The sequence below is a fragment of the Vicia villosa genome, linkage group LG2 (assembly GCF_029867415.1).
Source record: "Vicia villosa cultivar HV-30 ecotype Madison, WI linkage group LG2, Vvil1.0, whole genome shotgun sequence".
Lineage (NCBI taxonomy): Eukaryota > Viridiplantae > Streptophyta > Magnoliopsida > Fabales > Fabaceae > Vicia > Vicia villosa.
The window spans coordinates 109089102-109104081 of record NC_081181.1 but is presented as its reverse complement, the minus strand read 5'-3'; the positions used below and the strand labels follow the sequence as shown (position 1 = coordinate 109104081).

The following is a 14980-nucleotide window of genomic DNA, read 5'->3' as shown; positions in this document are numbered from 1 at the left end:
GAGAACCTTATGTGTGTTCTTCATTCACGTTCATCTAAACCCTTGACTAACACCTTTTGCTTTTAGAGTGATTGTTAGATATTCTAGCATTGTTCATCATCTTCATCCTTAGTCTTTTTCTATTGTTGAGGACCTTTACCTCTAAAGATTGATTATCTAGAAAGACTAGTGGTACATTAGGGTATCTAATAATTTTATGTGAAGTTTGTTGTGTATTACAGGTGAAAATATTATTTCTTGAATGCAGTTTGGCATTTGTTGTTATTCATCAAGAAGAGAGTTTCATTATACTCCAAGGAAGACTTTGGCGATATCAAGTATCAATTGTTTGTAAGACGGAGATGGAAGTTGGAGAAAGATTGCTCCTAGACAAAGTTGAGAGTTATCCAATCAACACTTAACTAATGACAATCGCTCAGACAAGAGATCGGTGGGATCATGTGGATTGCCACATACGAATACTTGGAGCAAGTTATTGTGGATAGCAAGGTTATTGGATCAAGATCTTTTAGAGATTTTATTTTTGTTAGTAGTTGAGTGTCTGCATCAACAAAGAGAATTATCGTTTGATAGTTCAATGTCACCAAAATACTTGTAATCAAACTTTTCAAAATAGTGGAAGATCGTGATTATTTTCCAATGGTTTCAACACCATTGAAGAGTGGAGTAGGCAAAGTGAAGACGAACACCGAAAAACTATATATCTTTGTGTACCTTTTCTTCTTTCCTGATCTCTTTTAATTTTCTTGTTTTTGTGGAGGTGTCAAGTTTAAGAGTGGAGGTGGCAGGTAAAAATCTCCAAATAATGAGAACTCAGCCTTTTTATAATTATGGGCTGATTATGTCTACCCTACTTGTTGGACTTTTTTTATAAGTGAGTTTTTATTTGCACCCGATGTTTCTCTAATGCACTTCTTCTTACAAACATATTGTTTTATCAACTTTTTTAAAATAAAAAGTATGCTTTGTCCCGCATCTATATTTATCTAGAAAATAATTTTTGGTTTTTTCTATGCATTCGGGGATTTAATTCTATATTATATATCTATAATGCACAAAGATGTTATCTATTTTAGGGTACAATTCCATATTGTAGCAAATTGTAGCCTAATTCTAGAGACTTGACTAAATGCCAAATGGCCATAAAAAGGTTACAACAGAAAAAGATTTTAATTTGGATTATAATAGGTTGAAGATAAAAAAAGATAGCAAAGAACAAAAATAAGAAGAAAAAAAAACACATTTCTGAGTCACCATTAACAAAATGACCCTTTTTAGAATGTAGATTGTACAATAGTAATAAATGGATTATGATGCATGAAAACATACTATAATATAACTAATTTTATTCCTCCAATTAGAAAAAAATTGTTAGATTATAAAAAAAATGAATGGTTAAGCTATGTTTAAGGATTAGACATTGATTCAAAACTCCAAACATGGAAACATGTTTGTTATGATTAGTTTCATTTTCAAAACATCTCTTGCATCCTCATCATGTTTTGTCGAACTTCAACCCCTTTGGTGGAACAATTTATATAAACAAATTCCCTTTCCCACTTCAACCCCACCAAGCTAAGGGAAAAAGGAGGGCTTGGTTTGGTTACTTGGAATACAAGAAACAAAATGAGTCTCAACTGTCTTTCCTGCAGCCAGGTTTTGCAAAGGACAGACTCATTTCAAGAGTTATTCCAAGAAGAAGATTATAGGGAAAGAAGCAAAAAGGTTGAGAGAACATGGTCGGGGAATATGCCGCCTCCCAACAAAGAGATGACCAAAGGCGGGGCTCTGGCCAAGATTAAGGCCAATCATCGCCGCACTCATAGCACGGGAAATATGCCTTTTTCAGGCAACGGACCGAAGTTGGTGAGGAGTAGTGGCATGAGAAGAGATTGGAGTTTTGAGAATTTGGCTGACATGCAACAAGACCAAAGAGTGACTTGCCATTAAGGAAGATAAAGATAATATCAATGAATGTTATTGTCACATTGTTTTTTCTGAATTGTGTGTATACTTTGTTTGTGGTGGGAATTAATGTAAAGATTGGGGAAGGGTGGGGAGTTAGAGTGGAAGTACATTATAAACATGGCGTTTTAAGCGCTTGGTAGATTCCATAGCACTTTTTTTGTGCCAATTGTAATTTACATCCCTTGCAACTTTTTGTTTTTCCCCTTCAGATTCTTTGTAATTCATGGCTCAGCTCATAAATTTAATTTATTATTTATCTTTTTCTTGAGTACATTGCAATATCATATGTGAAATTTCAGGTGCATTATTGGACTTGTTTTTTTGCAATTCGCACGAAATCTCTCATTTCATATAGCAGCGTTGTAGAAATGTTTATAACTGAACAAATGTTAGTGCTGCTATATGGTACGAGAGACTTCGTTCACGAGTTGCATGATATAAGCCCAACTATCACATTTTCAGCTTTTAAAAGAATGTCTGTCAACTTTGAGACTTTTCCCAATTGGCACAGCACAACCATCACATTAGGATAACTCAACAAATAGTTAAGTGAAAAATGAGACAGAAACACACTTTTTTTCTCTGTCATTGCGCATAACTTCAAAGCCAGCCAAATGATGTAACAGGTTCCAGCATGCTTTACACTTTATGAAATTTATTATACAACAGAAAATCTAGTGGTAAAAAAAACTCCTTAAAAGTGCTCATAACTTCAAAGACATGAAAAAATTCGCTAGTTTTTCTTTCTTCTAGCTTCTGCTTTCCAATCTCTACGACAAAGCACGGTTCTAGGTGTCTGATTATAAACAATGTTAGAAGATCCGGACTGAATTTCCCTATCTAGCATTGTTTCTGACTTGTTCCCGGCGCCTAAGCGTGTCTCCTCGGGTACATTAGCTGATGTCATGGAATGATCCATAGACCCGCTCATCTCTCGATGCTTTGTAAGATGAGCCCGCCGTGCATCCTTTTTCCAATCTCGATTACAATAAATGCGTGTCACAAAATTGTTGCGATTCCTGTTTGGTTGTAGCTCTACTTGCATTGCAGGTGTCTGTTCTACATCAAAAGAATCAGTGGTTCCAGATTCTAGACGCTTACGTGCCCTGTATCTACGTTGTCTCTCTCGATTCTTCAGACGTCGAGTCACTAAGTCACCACACCCTTTAGGAGAGTGTTCTCTTTGATCAATGGATTTCGTCATAGAATTGTCTTGTGTATCAGAAGCACTTTGATTGTTTTCCATTTTCAGAGTAGTTATAGCATCTGCAGAAATCATGTTAGGTAAGGGTAATTTGATATGGATCTCAAGAGTTCCATCATGTACATGGCTATTGAACTAAGTGTAATTCTTGAAAAGAAAGGATGTTACAAAATTGTGAGAAATGAAAAAGAATCATAAAAGTGGAACTAGATCGAGAATGTGAAGAAGATATGAATAATAAGATGACAAGCCGGAATCACCACAAGAGATTGATGCTCTTAATAAGCCTCTTGTTTGGGCCAGTCAAGAACTCTAGAGGAACAATGCTCTAACTCACTTTTCAATTCTATGATTGAAAATACCAAATGCATTCAAAAGGTTTCAAATTGTGTTGCAAACAAGCCTTATATAGGTTTCATCCAAGAGGCAGAAAAAAGCAAGGAAAATAACTCTTGTATTCTTCATCTTGATAGCTTGGTCCTCATTAGAACTTCAGAAGTAATTATGGCAAATTTGAAATACTAACAAAAGCTTGTATTATAAAGCAAGAAAACGCAAGGTCTAACTCAACCTCAAAACTAGCTCAAAGAGATAGCATTGACCAAGTCATTATCAGCTATGAAACGCAATGTCCAAGATTTGCTTCTAACATTGTCACCAATGCAATATATGCCAAACATTCTTCACCAATTATTCTTTACCGGCTTAGACACAACTTGGATACCTAACTATGGTTTGGCATGCAAAGGACCTATATAGTCAGGTAGAAAAAACTTTCCTGCTGTTTACAAATAATATCTAAAATAGTAAACTTCAAATATATAAAACCGTCAAAGCTTGAAATAACATGCTCTTAGGCATTATATGATTATGTGAGAGGATAAACTTGATCATACAAATATATGCCTTCAAATAATATGCTCATACATCTATCTATTTATCTACGTGATTGTGTGTAATGTCTCAATATCCAACATTTTAGACATTCCGGGTGTTGGTTGCATGTGTGGCATCTCATGTCCATGTTAACATGGTATCGAAGTTTATCCTAAACGTGTTCCTGGGCCACCTACATTTACATGCACTACATAAGTCCAATCCCAGGCATGAGGGCGTGTGTTAAGATCCCAAAATGACTATGTGTTTGTCAAAAGTAGTCGCACTATCACAATATCAAAAGTATGTCAAGAAATTCTTAACCCATTGAGCATTTTGAAACTTGTGGTACAACATTCTTAAAAGGAAATGCTATTAGACATGAAACACACCATCAAATTCTCATTAACATCAAAGTGCAAAGAAAGAAAAGCATCATCAAAATATCAAATCTCATTAAAGTGATGTAAATTTCTTGTCTAGTAATTTGTTGAGCAAGAATAAACACTCATTAAGAAATAGATAAAACAGCTCCACCAACTATATCTGAACCAAATGGTATTAAACTGACATAAAAGTCTTGTTCAATAACTTGTCGTAAAATGGGAATGGTTGTACCGTGTTCGTGTTTGTGTTCGTGTTTGCATACAGTTATTAAGTTTTCTTAAATTATAACTGGAATCGAAGTGTATCCGCGAGCATCAACGGCGCTACGGATGCACTTGGAGTGGTAGCTAGCTCTATAAAATGTAAACAAAATGCATAGCTTACATTTGAATAATCAATCAACATCCACAAAAACACTGATCATAAAACTCAGCATCCAATTGAATAACAACATAGACAAAAGAAGTAAAAACAGAAGCAAGAAAAGTGGGAACATAATTGATATGAAAAAGGGTTACTAGGGTTATGAAAGAAAACAGTAGCATGGAAAATTAAAGATGAAAAGGGAGTGAGTTGAATTGAAATGCAGAAGAAGAGAGAGTTGTTGAGTTAACCTTGGAGTTGGAGAGTGTAGATCGAAACATGAGAAAAGAAAGTGTGTTGAAACTGAGAGTTCAAGTGAGTTGACGTTGGTGTTTCTCTAGATTCGTGGAAGGACAAATAAATAGACAAACTCTGGTCTTGTTCAGTGTGCACAGCGGAACACAAAACAACGTTTGTTGAGTAAACAATAAATAAGGTTTTATGAAGAAAAGGATCAACGGGGTGGTGGCGCAGTTGGCTAGCGCGTAGGTCTCATAGCTGAGAGTAATCCTGAGGTCGAGAGTTCGAGCCTCTCTCACCCCAATTAATTTTTTTTACTTTTTGTTTTAATTGTACGAGTATTGCCAATTTTATATTCTTCTTTTTGAAAAATTGTTTTTTTTTTTCTTTCTATTGTTTTCGATGATAATTATGTCATCTGCAAAACATTTAGAAACAAACAGTGCATTCAATACCCAAGTCATAAAAGTTGGTTAAATGCATCAATCTGGTGCTTTAATTTTAGCAAGATAAAGATTTATCAGATTTTTAAGAACATCAAAAATTTATTTCAATTATTATTTCTTCTTTTTCATCTAATGGATATTTGGCTCCGACTTGCTGTTCATTTGAATTATACAAACTATATACTTCTTCATGTAATAATAATTTTTTAATTATTTAATATTTATACTCTCTTCATTTATGGATTTTATCAAAAATAGTGATCTAATATAATTTTTCCGCTTTACACACAAGAGAGAGTGGTGAATTGAGATATGTTGGTAAATGTGGTAGGTTTTTAAGCTTCTGTCACTTAAACTTTGCGATAGCGAGGATACCTGCAAAATCTATAGCGTAGTCAGTGAAAATCGTAAGTGAAAGTTTTTTATGGTTAAAATAGTGTGTACCTGAATACGAGATATTTGTTAGGATTTTATAATAGGTTTCTAGCATTTTCAAGGACCTAGAAGTCTAGAACCTTGTGTTTTGGATACCTGTGTAAGAGGATAAATGTTAGAGGATCTTTAGGGATATGATATGACAATTTTCCATCTTCTGATTGATCATGTATCCTTCTAGGGCAATGCCCTTTTAGGTTATTCGGTACTAGAACATTATTTATAAGTTCTCTAAATGAGTGTTGTCATCGACCTGACATTAATATTCCTTTATTGTCTAATATGATGACCCTTATTGCCTTTATCAATTTTGCTCATATAATTTGCTAGGATCGGTCATTCGATGTTTTTCATTCCTTTTAATTCGTTCAGGGATATAGATCTTTTTGGGGGATCTCACGAGATATGTTAGATGGATATGCCGACCTATGAGATATGGTTCTCTATTGGGTAGCTTAGTATGCTGGATTAAACAGATTGTGCCTCGACCCGGACTAGAGTGGTTTGTTCTGAATCCATCGGTTGGCAGACCTATCCATGGGATGCATTTTCTTAAAGGTTTTGCGGACCTTTCTCTGAATATGGCCAGACTTTATTTCATTTATCACATCGAACGGTCCAACAGAAATTCATGTAACTTGCTTGAACGACCTCCACATAGAGCTTTTGGTTGGAGAATATTTTAGTTATTGTTTGAGGGGTCTTTGTCTCACACTCCTTTGTCTTATGTTTTGACAATGAAGTGTCTTCATCAGCCAATTTTTTACTCTTAGTATTCTTTCATGTCTTCGTGTGGTTAGTAAGCTTCGGTCTATAGATTTTAGGTTGGTGGCATATTTAATATTTTCCATCAAAATTGAGATGTGATGTTTAAGATACGAGGAACCAGTGTGTGATGAATTATAAGCCTTAAGGATCTCTTGAAGGTTGAATTCATTACTGAAGCGGAGCACACCATTTGGAAGTCAAATGTTTTAATGGTTAAACAGTAAAACAATAAATAGAGCTGGTGTGTCAATTACTTAAACTTGAATGAGGTGCACCACGCCTACCCATTTCCCAACATAGATGAGTTAGTAGATACTTCATCGAGATTTTAACTCTTATCATTCATGAATGCATATTCATGCTACAACCAAAGCCTAGTAGACCCCAACGACAGTAACAAAATAGCATTCATAACTGATGCGAGAAACTTTCAGTAAAAAATGGGGCCTTGTAGGACGTTTGGGCTTCTTGGTAAAAAATTACTTATATAAATAGGGTTCTTGTATTTTACTAATTTTTGGGTAGTTCCTCTAGACTTATTTTCTTGCCTATTATTTTTTTATCCTTTGTTGCTTCCAAATATTTGTAGCTACTATCAAACCTTATTCTAGAACCTCTTTAGTGGTAAGTTTGTTTCATCTATATGTATGAAACTGTGGGGTGTGATGCCTTTCTTTGATGACAATGTCTATTGAGTGATGGCACGATGTTCCCATATGTTGGTTATGCCTCTTGATATCTCCCCCCATTTATTAGTTCTTTAGACCTTGAACGATTTTCTTATGTGGCTGCTTTCTTTGTTGTTTTATAGGGAAGAAAGAGTGTGTGATGTCTTATTGTGGTATTCCTTTTTCATGAACATGTTTGCATGGATGAGGATCCTTAATTTTTCCTAGAAGTCTCATAGTGCCCCATGAGATGGAACATATGATGAATGAGGTTGCTTTTGACTCGTGATCAATCTACTATAATATAGTTGAGACGTGCTCCTTCAACCCTTATCCGCAATTCAAAAACCCAACTGAAAGCATTGTCAACATACTTTATCTAAAGGATCGTATATGGGATTGTTATTCTAGTTGTAGTTTCCTCGTGTATGGCATTGCTTTTTAAATGTGAGAATTTCAATTATCTTTGACCATGTTTGAATGTCACCTTTTATCTTTGTTTCTTTTGATCCTAGTCATCAAAGTTTTCACATTACTACGGAAAAGGCTTACAACAACGGTTAGGAAATATATATAATCATGTAGGACCAGACGTTGTTATGTAGTGTGTGATTGTATATGCGTTACTTACAATCACAGTCCAGTGACCGTTGTAGTAAACTGGAAAACATGCGCCCTGTCACAATGGTTGTGCCAAACAACTATTGTGATATACATAAAGGTCCTAGGTTTGATTCTCATTAGCGTCGTTTTGGTATTTATATAACTCTGGACAGTGTAGCGGTGAAAATTTGAGACTAAGCCATTGATTTGACTCAACTCATATTTTAGTAAAAGTCGTCACTGCGCTTTATTATTTCTAAAGGAAATGGGAAACGAACAAAGTAAAACCCAAAGAAGTTTTTAAATCAAAACTAATAAAATAAACAGAGATCTTAGGTTCGGGGGTTGGTTATACAAATGGAAGGTATTAGCATCCTATATATCTATAGTACTCTGTAGGAATCTCTTTGAAAAGAAATGTGTATATATATATATATAGTTTTATTGTTATTGTTTTTGTTTGTGAAAAGAGTAGGATAGTGAGAAAAGAGTTTTATTATGCTCGGCAAAACATCGTATCTTGTGCCTACATACCCCTTTTGTGCAATAGGGAAGTCACAACATTTATAGTTCCCCTCAAAAGAAAAATAAAGAGCCAAACTGGCCAAATGTTTTTGGGTGCTAAGTTTTACAAATACAAAGCAGGTTTTTGAAATGCTAAGCTTTAGAAATGCATAACAAGTTTTAAAAGGGAGTTAAGCTTTAGAAATGCAAAGCAAGGGTTGAAATGCTAAATTTTAGAAATACAAAGCATGTTTAAAAATGGCTAAGTTTTAGAAATGCAAAACAAGATTTAAAAGGGGAGTGCTAATATTTAGAAATGAAAAACAAGGGTTTTGGTGCTAAGTTTTAGAAATACAAAGCATAAGGTAAATAGGAGGAAAAAGGGGTGAGTACCTCGACAATTTTAGCCAATACTATCCCATTCCTTTAAATTTGGCGACCCAAGCAATATCAATGAGGAATCAAGTAATCATAGCATACATCTCAAGCAAGCATCAATGGTAAGTATCTCAAATAATATGGGTGAGATATGACATGTGTATCGTGAACACAACCAAAGTATATTAAGTATAGACAAAGGTACCAATGTATGTTATTCACAAGTAATGTCAAGTATATAAAAGTCATGAATAAAAGAGAGAACATACCTTAATAAAGCCAAGCATCAAAATCATAATCATATCAAGTATGTATGAATATGGATGTGTATGATCGTATGGATAAGTATATATGGACATAACATTCTCATGGATAAATATGGACATATGGTTAATCAACAACAATGGATATCAAGTCAATTAAGACAAATAAGTTTATTCAAAGTATATGATAAGGACATGTAGGTCAAGCAAGTATGTACACAAATGATCTAACAATGTATGATCACTCAAACAAATATGGACAACCATCAAGCAAAGGGATCACATTAATATGTATCAATCATATAAATATGGTGAGATCAAACAAATATTAGTTTATGTAAACACCTTTAAGCATACAAGTTTAAGTTACAAAGAATATGACAAGATTATCATAGTATAAACAAGTATGAGTATCAAGATACTATTATGAATTTGAGGAACAAGTAAGTATCAAAAAGACATTGCATCAAAAGCAAAGGGGAAGCACCATAATCAAATTAGGGTTTTAATTACCAGAACAAAGATCATTCACTTAAAAGTATACTAAACCCTAGGTAGAAAACCAAATTAATCATGTTATTAACTTCAAATGAAGCTCAATCAGAGCATATTATAGTCACATAAACACAAATGATCAATTAAATAAAGGGATCAATCAAAAGGATATTGGAAAAGGCTTTAAAAACATACAAAAGGACTATTTTTAAATTAGATAAAAAGAGGTAAAATAAATATATTTTTTTAGCATATTCAAAAACTATAGAGAATAAATAAGGAGTGTGCAAAAAATATAGACAATTACAGACATGGAGGAATGCAATTGTTACTACATCTTTCCTCTATTCTCCGAGGCTTGAAAAGCCTAATCAAATTGTTATGGATAAGGGATGGAATAGAAGGTCTCTACAAGACAGCCACAAGGAATGCAGAAGGACCTTTGACAAGGGCAAGAGGTGGAAGACCACTTAAAGTATTGTGCAACTTTTAAGGAAATAGTAACTATTATGGTTACTTGCAGATGTAACTATTTAGGGGAAGCATAATAGTCTGTTATGCTGCTGCTACTGGAAACTGGAGAAGTGTGTGCATGATTTCTTAACTGATGTTCTGACATCTTGCCTGATGTTTGTGAGGCTTTTATTATTTTCTGTTGCATATACCTCTGATGTGTGAACTTGGGTAGTTCATATTTGGGTTTTCCCTCTGAGGGGGGAGTATTAGTTCTGTATGACAAGGGGAGTAACGAACCTGTCTGACTGTACAAGCTCCAATAGCTATACTGATGTGATGTCAGACCATATGTCAGAACATATGACTTCTGGAGAGCTTTGAAGAAAATGTCTCTTTGTGTAACTATTGTGTATATCTAATATATTCTTATGTTTTCAATTTGATGTAAGTTTACATGGTTTCATGTAGTTTTGTTTTGTGGTTTTATTCCTATCTCCGGGACTTAATTATACTTTGGTTGTTTTAGCCAAAATTTTCCAAAGGGGGAGACTGTTATTTCCCTGGTTTTGTGATTAACATTAATTTTTCTAAGACATGGTTCTTAACTGATGTTGAGTAAGATGTTGAAACATATTGACCAACTGTCATGACAGGTTTTGATGTCATGAGTTTTGACAGATGTTCTGCCAGATGTTGTGGCATGCTATACCAGGACATCATGACAATTCAACTGATTATAATCCTTGAAGATTTAATTGAAAATATGAGATTCTGGAAGATTGAGACACTCATACAGGCGTAGCCAATTGTGGACCTCCGATTTTTTTTAATACCGGGCCATACCTCTGATCTGTAGAGATACGTGAACTGACTCTTTTTTGTCGCTTAATGCTTTCGCATCTTGAAAATTCACAGAGTCGCCACCGACCTTTTATTTTATCCAATTAAGGAAAGGTTTATAAAAGAAACAGAAAAAAGACCTTTAAGAAATTCTGGGTAAGGGGGTAGGTTATACAAAGGGAAGGTGTTAGCACCCTTTGTATCCATGGTTATCCATGGGCTCTTAAGTTTGCTTAGCTCACTTGTTTTTCGATCACTTTTCAATTGCTCTGAAATTGCTCATATGTGGTTTCAAATACCTTTGTAAATTGAATTTTGTAATGATCCGTGTGTGGATGTATACAAAATGCTTGTTTATCTTTCGAAAGATATTTTGAAAAGAACGTTAACTTTGTAATAACCCGTGTTTGGATGTATACAAAGTATTGTCTTTTTTTGAAAGTTTTGAAAAATCAACAGTGTATGAGAATTTTGTTTGTTTTGATTTGAGCAAGCAAACTAGGAGGTCTACCCTGAGTTGTAAGGTCTTTATCCTATTTCCTTTAAAAATCTATCCTTTCACCGGATACAAACGCAAGGTTCGATTTTGTACTCGAAACAGTAGAATTTTGATTTTTGATTTTGAAAAGAATGAGAAGGGATTACCTTAAGAGGTGCAAATGTGATTGTGTTTGTATTCAGATATTTTATCTTTTGAAGTTAGTGATCTAACGGTTCAATTTTATCTTTGACATGCACGCAGTTTATATTTTGCTGGAAATTAAAATGCGGAAATGTAAAGTGCGGAAAGTAAATCTACGCTATTACATCGATTGTGCGGGAAATGTAAACTAGCCTATTTACATGAATTTGACATCCTATACATTTATCTAGGAATTTTAAATTGCAAGAAAAATAAAAGGCATGTTTTTTTGGATTTTTTATGATTGGTTTTAATTATAATTAATGCATGATTAATTAAATTAAAATGAAGAAAAAAGATGAAAATAGATTTAAACCTAGAAATTAAGTTTAAAATATGTACAAAATATTTGTTAATTAATTTTAAAACAAAACTAATTTTTTTGGAATTTTTGGAAATTGATTTGAAATTGATTTAAGTTAATTAAAACATAATTATGCAAATAATTATACAAATAATTAAAACTTAAAAAGAAAATTATTCAAAATATGTACAAAATTAGTTTATAATATATAAACAATATTTAACACAAAGAACAATTTTTTTTATGATTTTTTGATTGGTTAGAATAATTAAAAAGCAAATATATAAATATATACTAATTAATTATGCAAAAATATTAAAATTTTGAAGAAAATAAAATATTTTTATTTCAGAAAATAATATATTATTTTAGAAGTCTAAAAATATTTTTTGTGTATTTTTTGGATTTTTAAAACTATTTTTAATTAATTTAACAAAGAAATTAAAATAAAATAGAAAATAAAATAGAAAATAAAAGGATACTGATCCTGTATGGAAATTAAATGAGGGAGTATGATATGCGTGCGTGTTATGAGGCGTTGGATGAGTTGATGGATGGATCAGAAGGCCCAGATGGTGAGGGACCATAGCACGTGGAACACCTGCAAAACACTGAATTCCAAGTCAGTTTAAAAAAAAACACGTGCGCGCCTCCCAGCGAATCAGAGGGCGCCACGCATCATCTTCAACCTTCAGATGGGTTTTTACACCGTTCATTTGCAGGTGGTGTAAAAAAACCAATCTTTTACACCTGGTAGTAATAGCGAATACAAGCAAACGTGAGTATAAATTTGGCGCGATGGTATGGTTGAGTTCGTATTGTTCATGCGAACTCAATGGTACTATTCAGAACCTGTAATTTTGCCTAATTTAGAAAACCCTAATTTTGGGATGAAGAACCCTAAAATGGTGGTTTCGTGTATACGCATCTAAAACTTAATTAAAGCTCCAGAAATGATCTACACCTCAAACCAAACTCAATAGTATGTCTACATCTTGTTAAACATGTGTGAATAGCCAGATACGAATTGATTTTAGTTTGAACAATTTTTGACCTGTGTAGCTCGATTCAGTGAGCTTCAAGGCTTGTAATTGATTGAGATAGTTTCAGTGATGTTCAAGGAAGGTGTATGAATGCTTAGTTTGTATTGAAATGAGCAGAAATTACAAATTCGAATTTGAGTTTTCTTTGAATTTTTTCAAGTGATTACAAAGGTGTTATGCTTAGCTTTGCTTCTGAACTTGTCTCCCTTTTGTTGCTGAACTAAGATAGCTTATTTATAAGCCATGTGTGCTTAGAATTGAAGCTAATATGTAGCTAGTTGCCTTTGTTGAAATCTTGCATTTTTTAATATTAAAAAAGCTTGAATTCTTGACCAAGTCACCTTGCCTTCAATGCACCTGCCTTGCCCTTTACTTCTCTGCAGAAAGATGAAGATTCTTTGGGGTGAGTCATGCTTGATTTGTAAGCTACCATTTATCCATGCATTTTCCTTTTAATTTTAATCTTAAAGTAAGATAAAATCATGCAAAAATGGATAAAAAAAGGTATGGGCTTAGTCTTGGTCGTGGGAGGCCCATAGTAACATGGAAATGATGTTTGAATGCTGAAAACTTGGCCCCTTTTGGAAAAAATGCAATTTTGAACAATGTTGGTTTCATGCATTTTCCCAAAATTTAGCCAACTTCAACAAGGTGTAAATCCCTCAATTTTTGTCATATGAAGGAGATCTTGCACTTTTTAGAAACCTCAAAGAGTCCTCTAACCAATGCCTTTGGTCTCATGTCAAAATGATTTTTGAAGCTCCTTGTGTGTCCTTTTGAAAAAAGTGTCTTTTTGTTGACTTTGAAAATGACCTGTAATGTCTTTGATCATATTTTTCAAATGGTGAATCCAATGACCATGGGATCAATGGCATTTGAAAGATAATTGAATTTCCTTCAAAACAAGCTTTGGTTTGAATTTTTTGGATGAAGGATGAGAGTGTTATGATCAGTCAAAGTTGAGTTGACTTTTCAGGCAAAAACCCTAATTTTGAATCTTAGGGTTTTGTTGATTTTTGATCTTTCCTTGATGAATTATGATCATCCAATGATCAAATGATGAATCCTTTGACAAAATATGGACTTTGACAAAAAATTTCATTTTTGACTGTCTGTTGACTTTTTTGGTCAAACGGGTCGTCTGTTGACTGTTTGAGCTGCTGACGGTGCGTCTGAGTGAATTGAAGTTTGAAAATTTGTATGATGGTACTTTGAGATATATGGATGTGTATGAAATCCATTTGAGCTCTCAAAAACTTGTTGCTCCTGTAAAAAACAAGAAAAACCCTGATTAGGGACTGTTTGTGTAGGAGACAGTTAAGCGTACCTGATTTTTGTGCAGTGTTGAGTCTCTGCTAATCGCGTGATATTCAGAAGACTTCTAGAACAAAAATCTTGGAATTTTGAATTGTGAAAGATTGATTTGATTGATGGTACAAAACACTGAGAATTGTACCGCCAGCAGTTTGGCTGTCAACTGACTGTTCAGGTATTGACGTAGCAGTTAGAGTGAAAAATCAACAGTCAAAGTTAATTTTCTTTTTTGTTGTTTTTTGTTTTTGTTTTATGTGAAAAATGAAAGTTTATTTACATGACTTGTTAGAAAAACACAGACATAATAAATAACTAATATTTACGGTATGCGGGCAAAATTACCGATAATAACCCTGAAAATCATTTAATGCACAGAAATAGGAATATTTGACTGGCAGAAAACACACAAAATATTATCTTAGTAATTAAGCAATATTATGACAAATAGTACAACATTTAATACTGACAGTACAAATATCACATACTATATTGAACAGTACGACGAATAAACGGTACATTTAAGAAATAAGAAATACGGCAAATTTTAAGAATGACGATTAATGACCCATGCTATGAACAATAACATGTAGATAATTGGGAGTGCAACCATTGCAGGTCCACACTCTTCAGGACTATGCAGGCAGAAGAAAGTCATGATCACCGTAGCAATGGTGATGACTGTAAGAAACAGTGTCTCTATCCACTTTGCCATTCTTGTCAGGGAAGAAGAGAAAGGATGGATT

General features: G+C 33.8%; 2 protein-coding genes and 1 non-coding gene across 3 annotated transcripts; 2 read left to right on the top strand and 1 right to left on the bottom strand.

Annotated features, from left to right (window-relative positions):
- Positions 1 to 1473: 1473 nt before the first annotated feature.
- Positions 1474 to 2228, top strand: LOC131651776 (uncharacterized). The gene has a single exon (XM_058921468.1). It carries the CDS (start codon positions 1627 to 1629, stop codon positions 1948 to 1950), a length of 324 nt encoding a protein of 107 aa, XP_058777451.1. The 5' UTR covers positions 1474 to 1626; the 3' UTR covers positions 1951 to 2228.
- Positions 2229 to 2396: 168 nt separating this feature from the next.
- Positions 2397 to 5208, bottom strand: LOC131651775 (uncharacterized). The gene is made up of 2 exons (XM_058921467.1): positions 5050 to 5208; positions 2397 to 3234 (listed from the first exon to the last, which is right to left on the bottom strand). Exon 2 carries the CDS (start codon positions 3212 to 3214, stop codon positions 2702 to 2704), a length of 513 nt encoding a protein of 170 aa, XP_058777450.1. The 5' UTR covers positions 3215 to 3234; positions 5050 to 5208; the 3' UTR covers positions 2397 to 2701.
- Positions 5209 to 5257: 49 nt separating this feature from the next.
- Positions 5258 to 5341, top strand: TRNAM-CAU (transfer RNA methionine (anticodon CAU)). Its single transcript is given in 2 exon segments — positions 5258 to 5295; positions 5306 to 5341. It is a non-coding gene; the product is annotated as a tRNA-Met (tRNA).
- The last annotated feature ends 9639 nt before the right edge of the window (positions 5342 to 14980 follow it).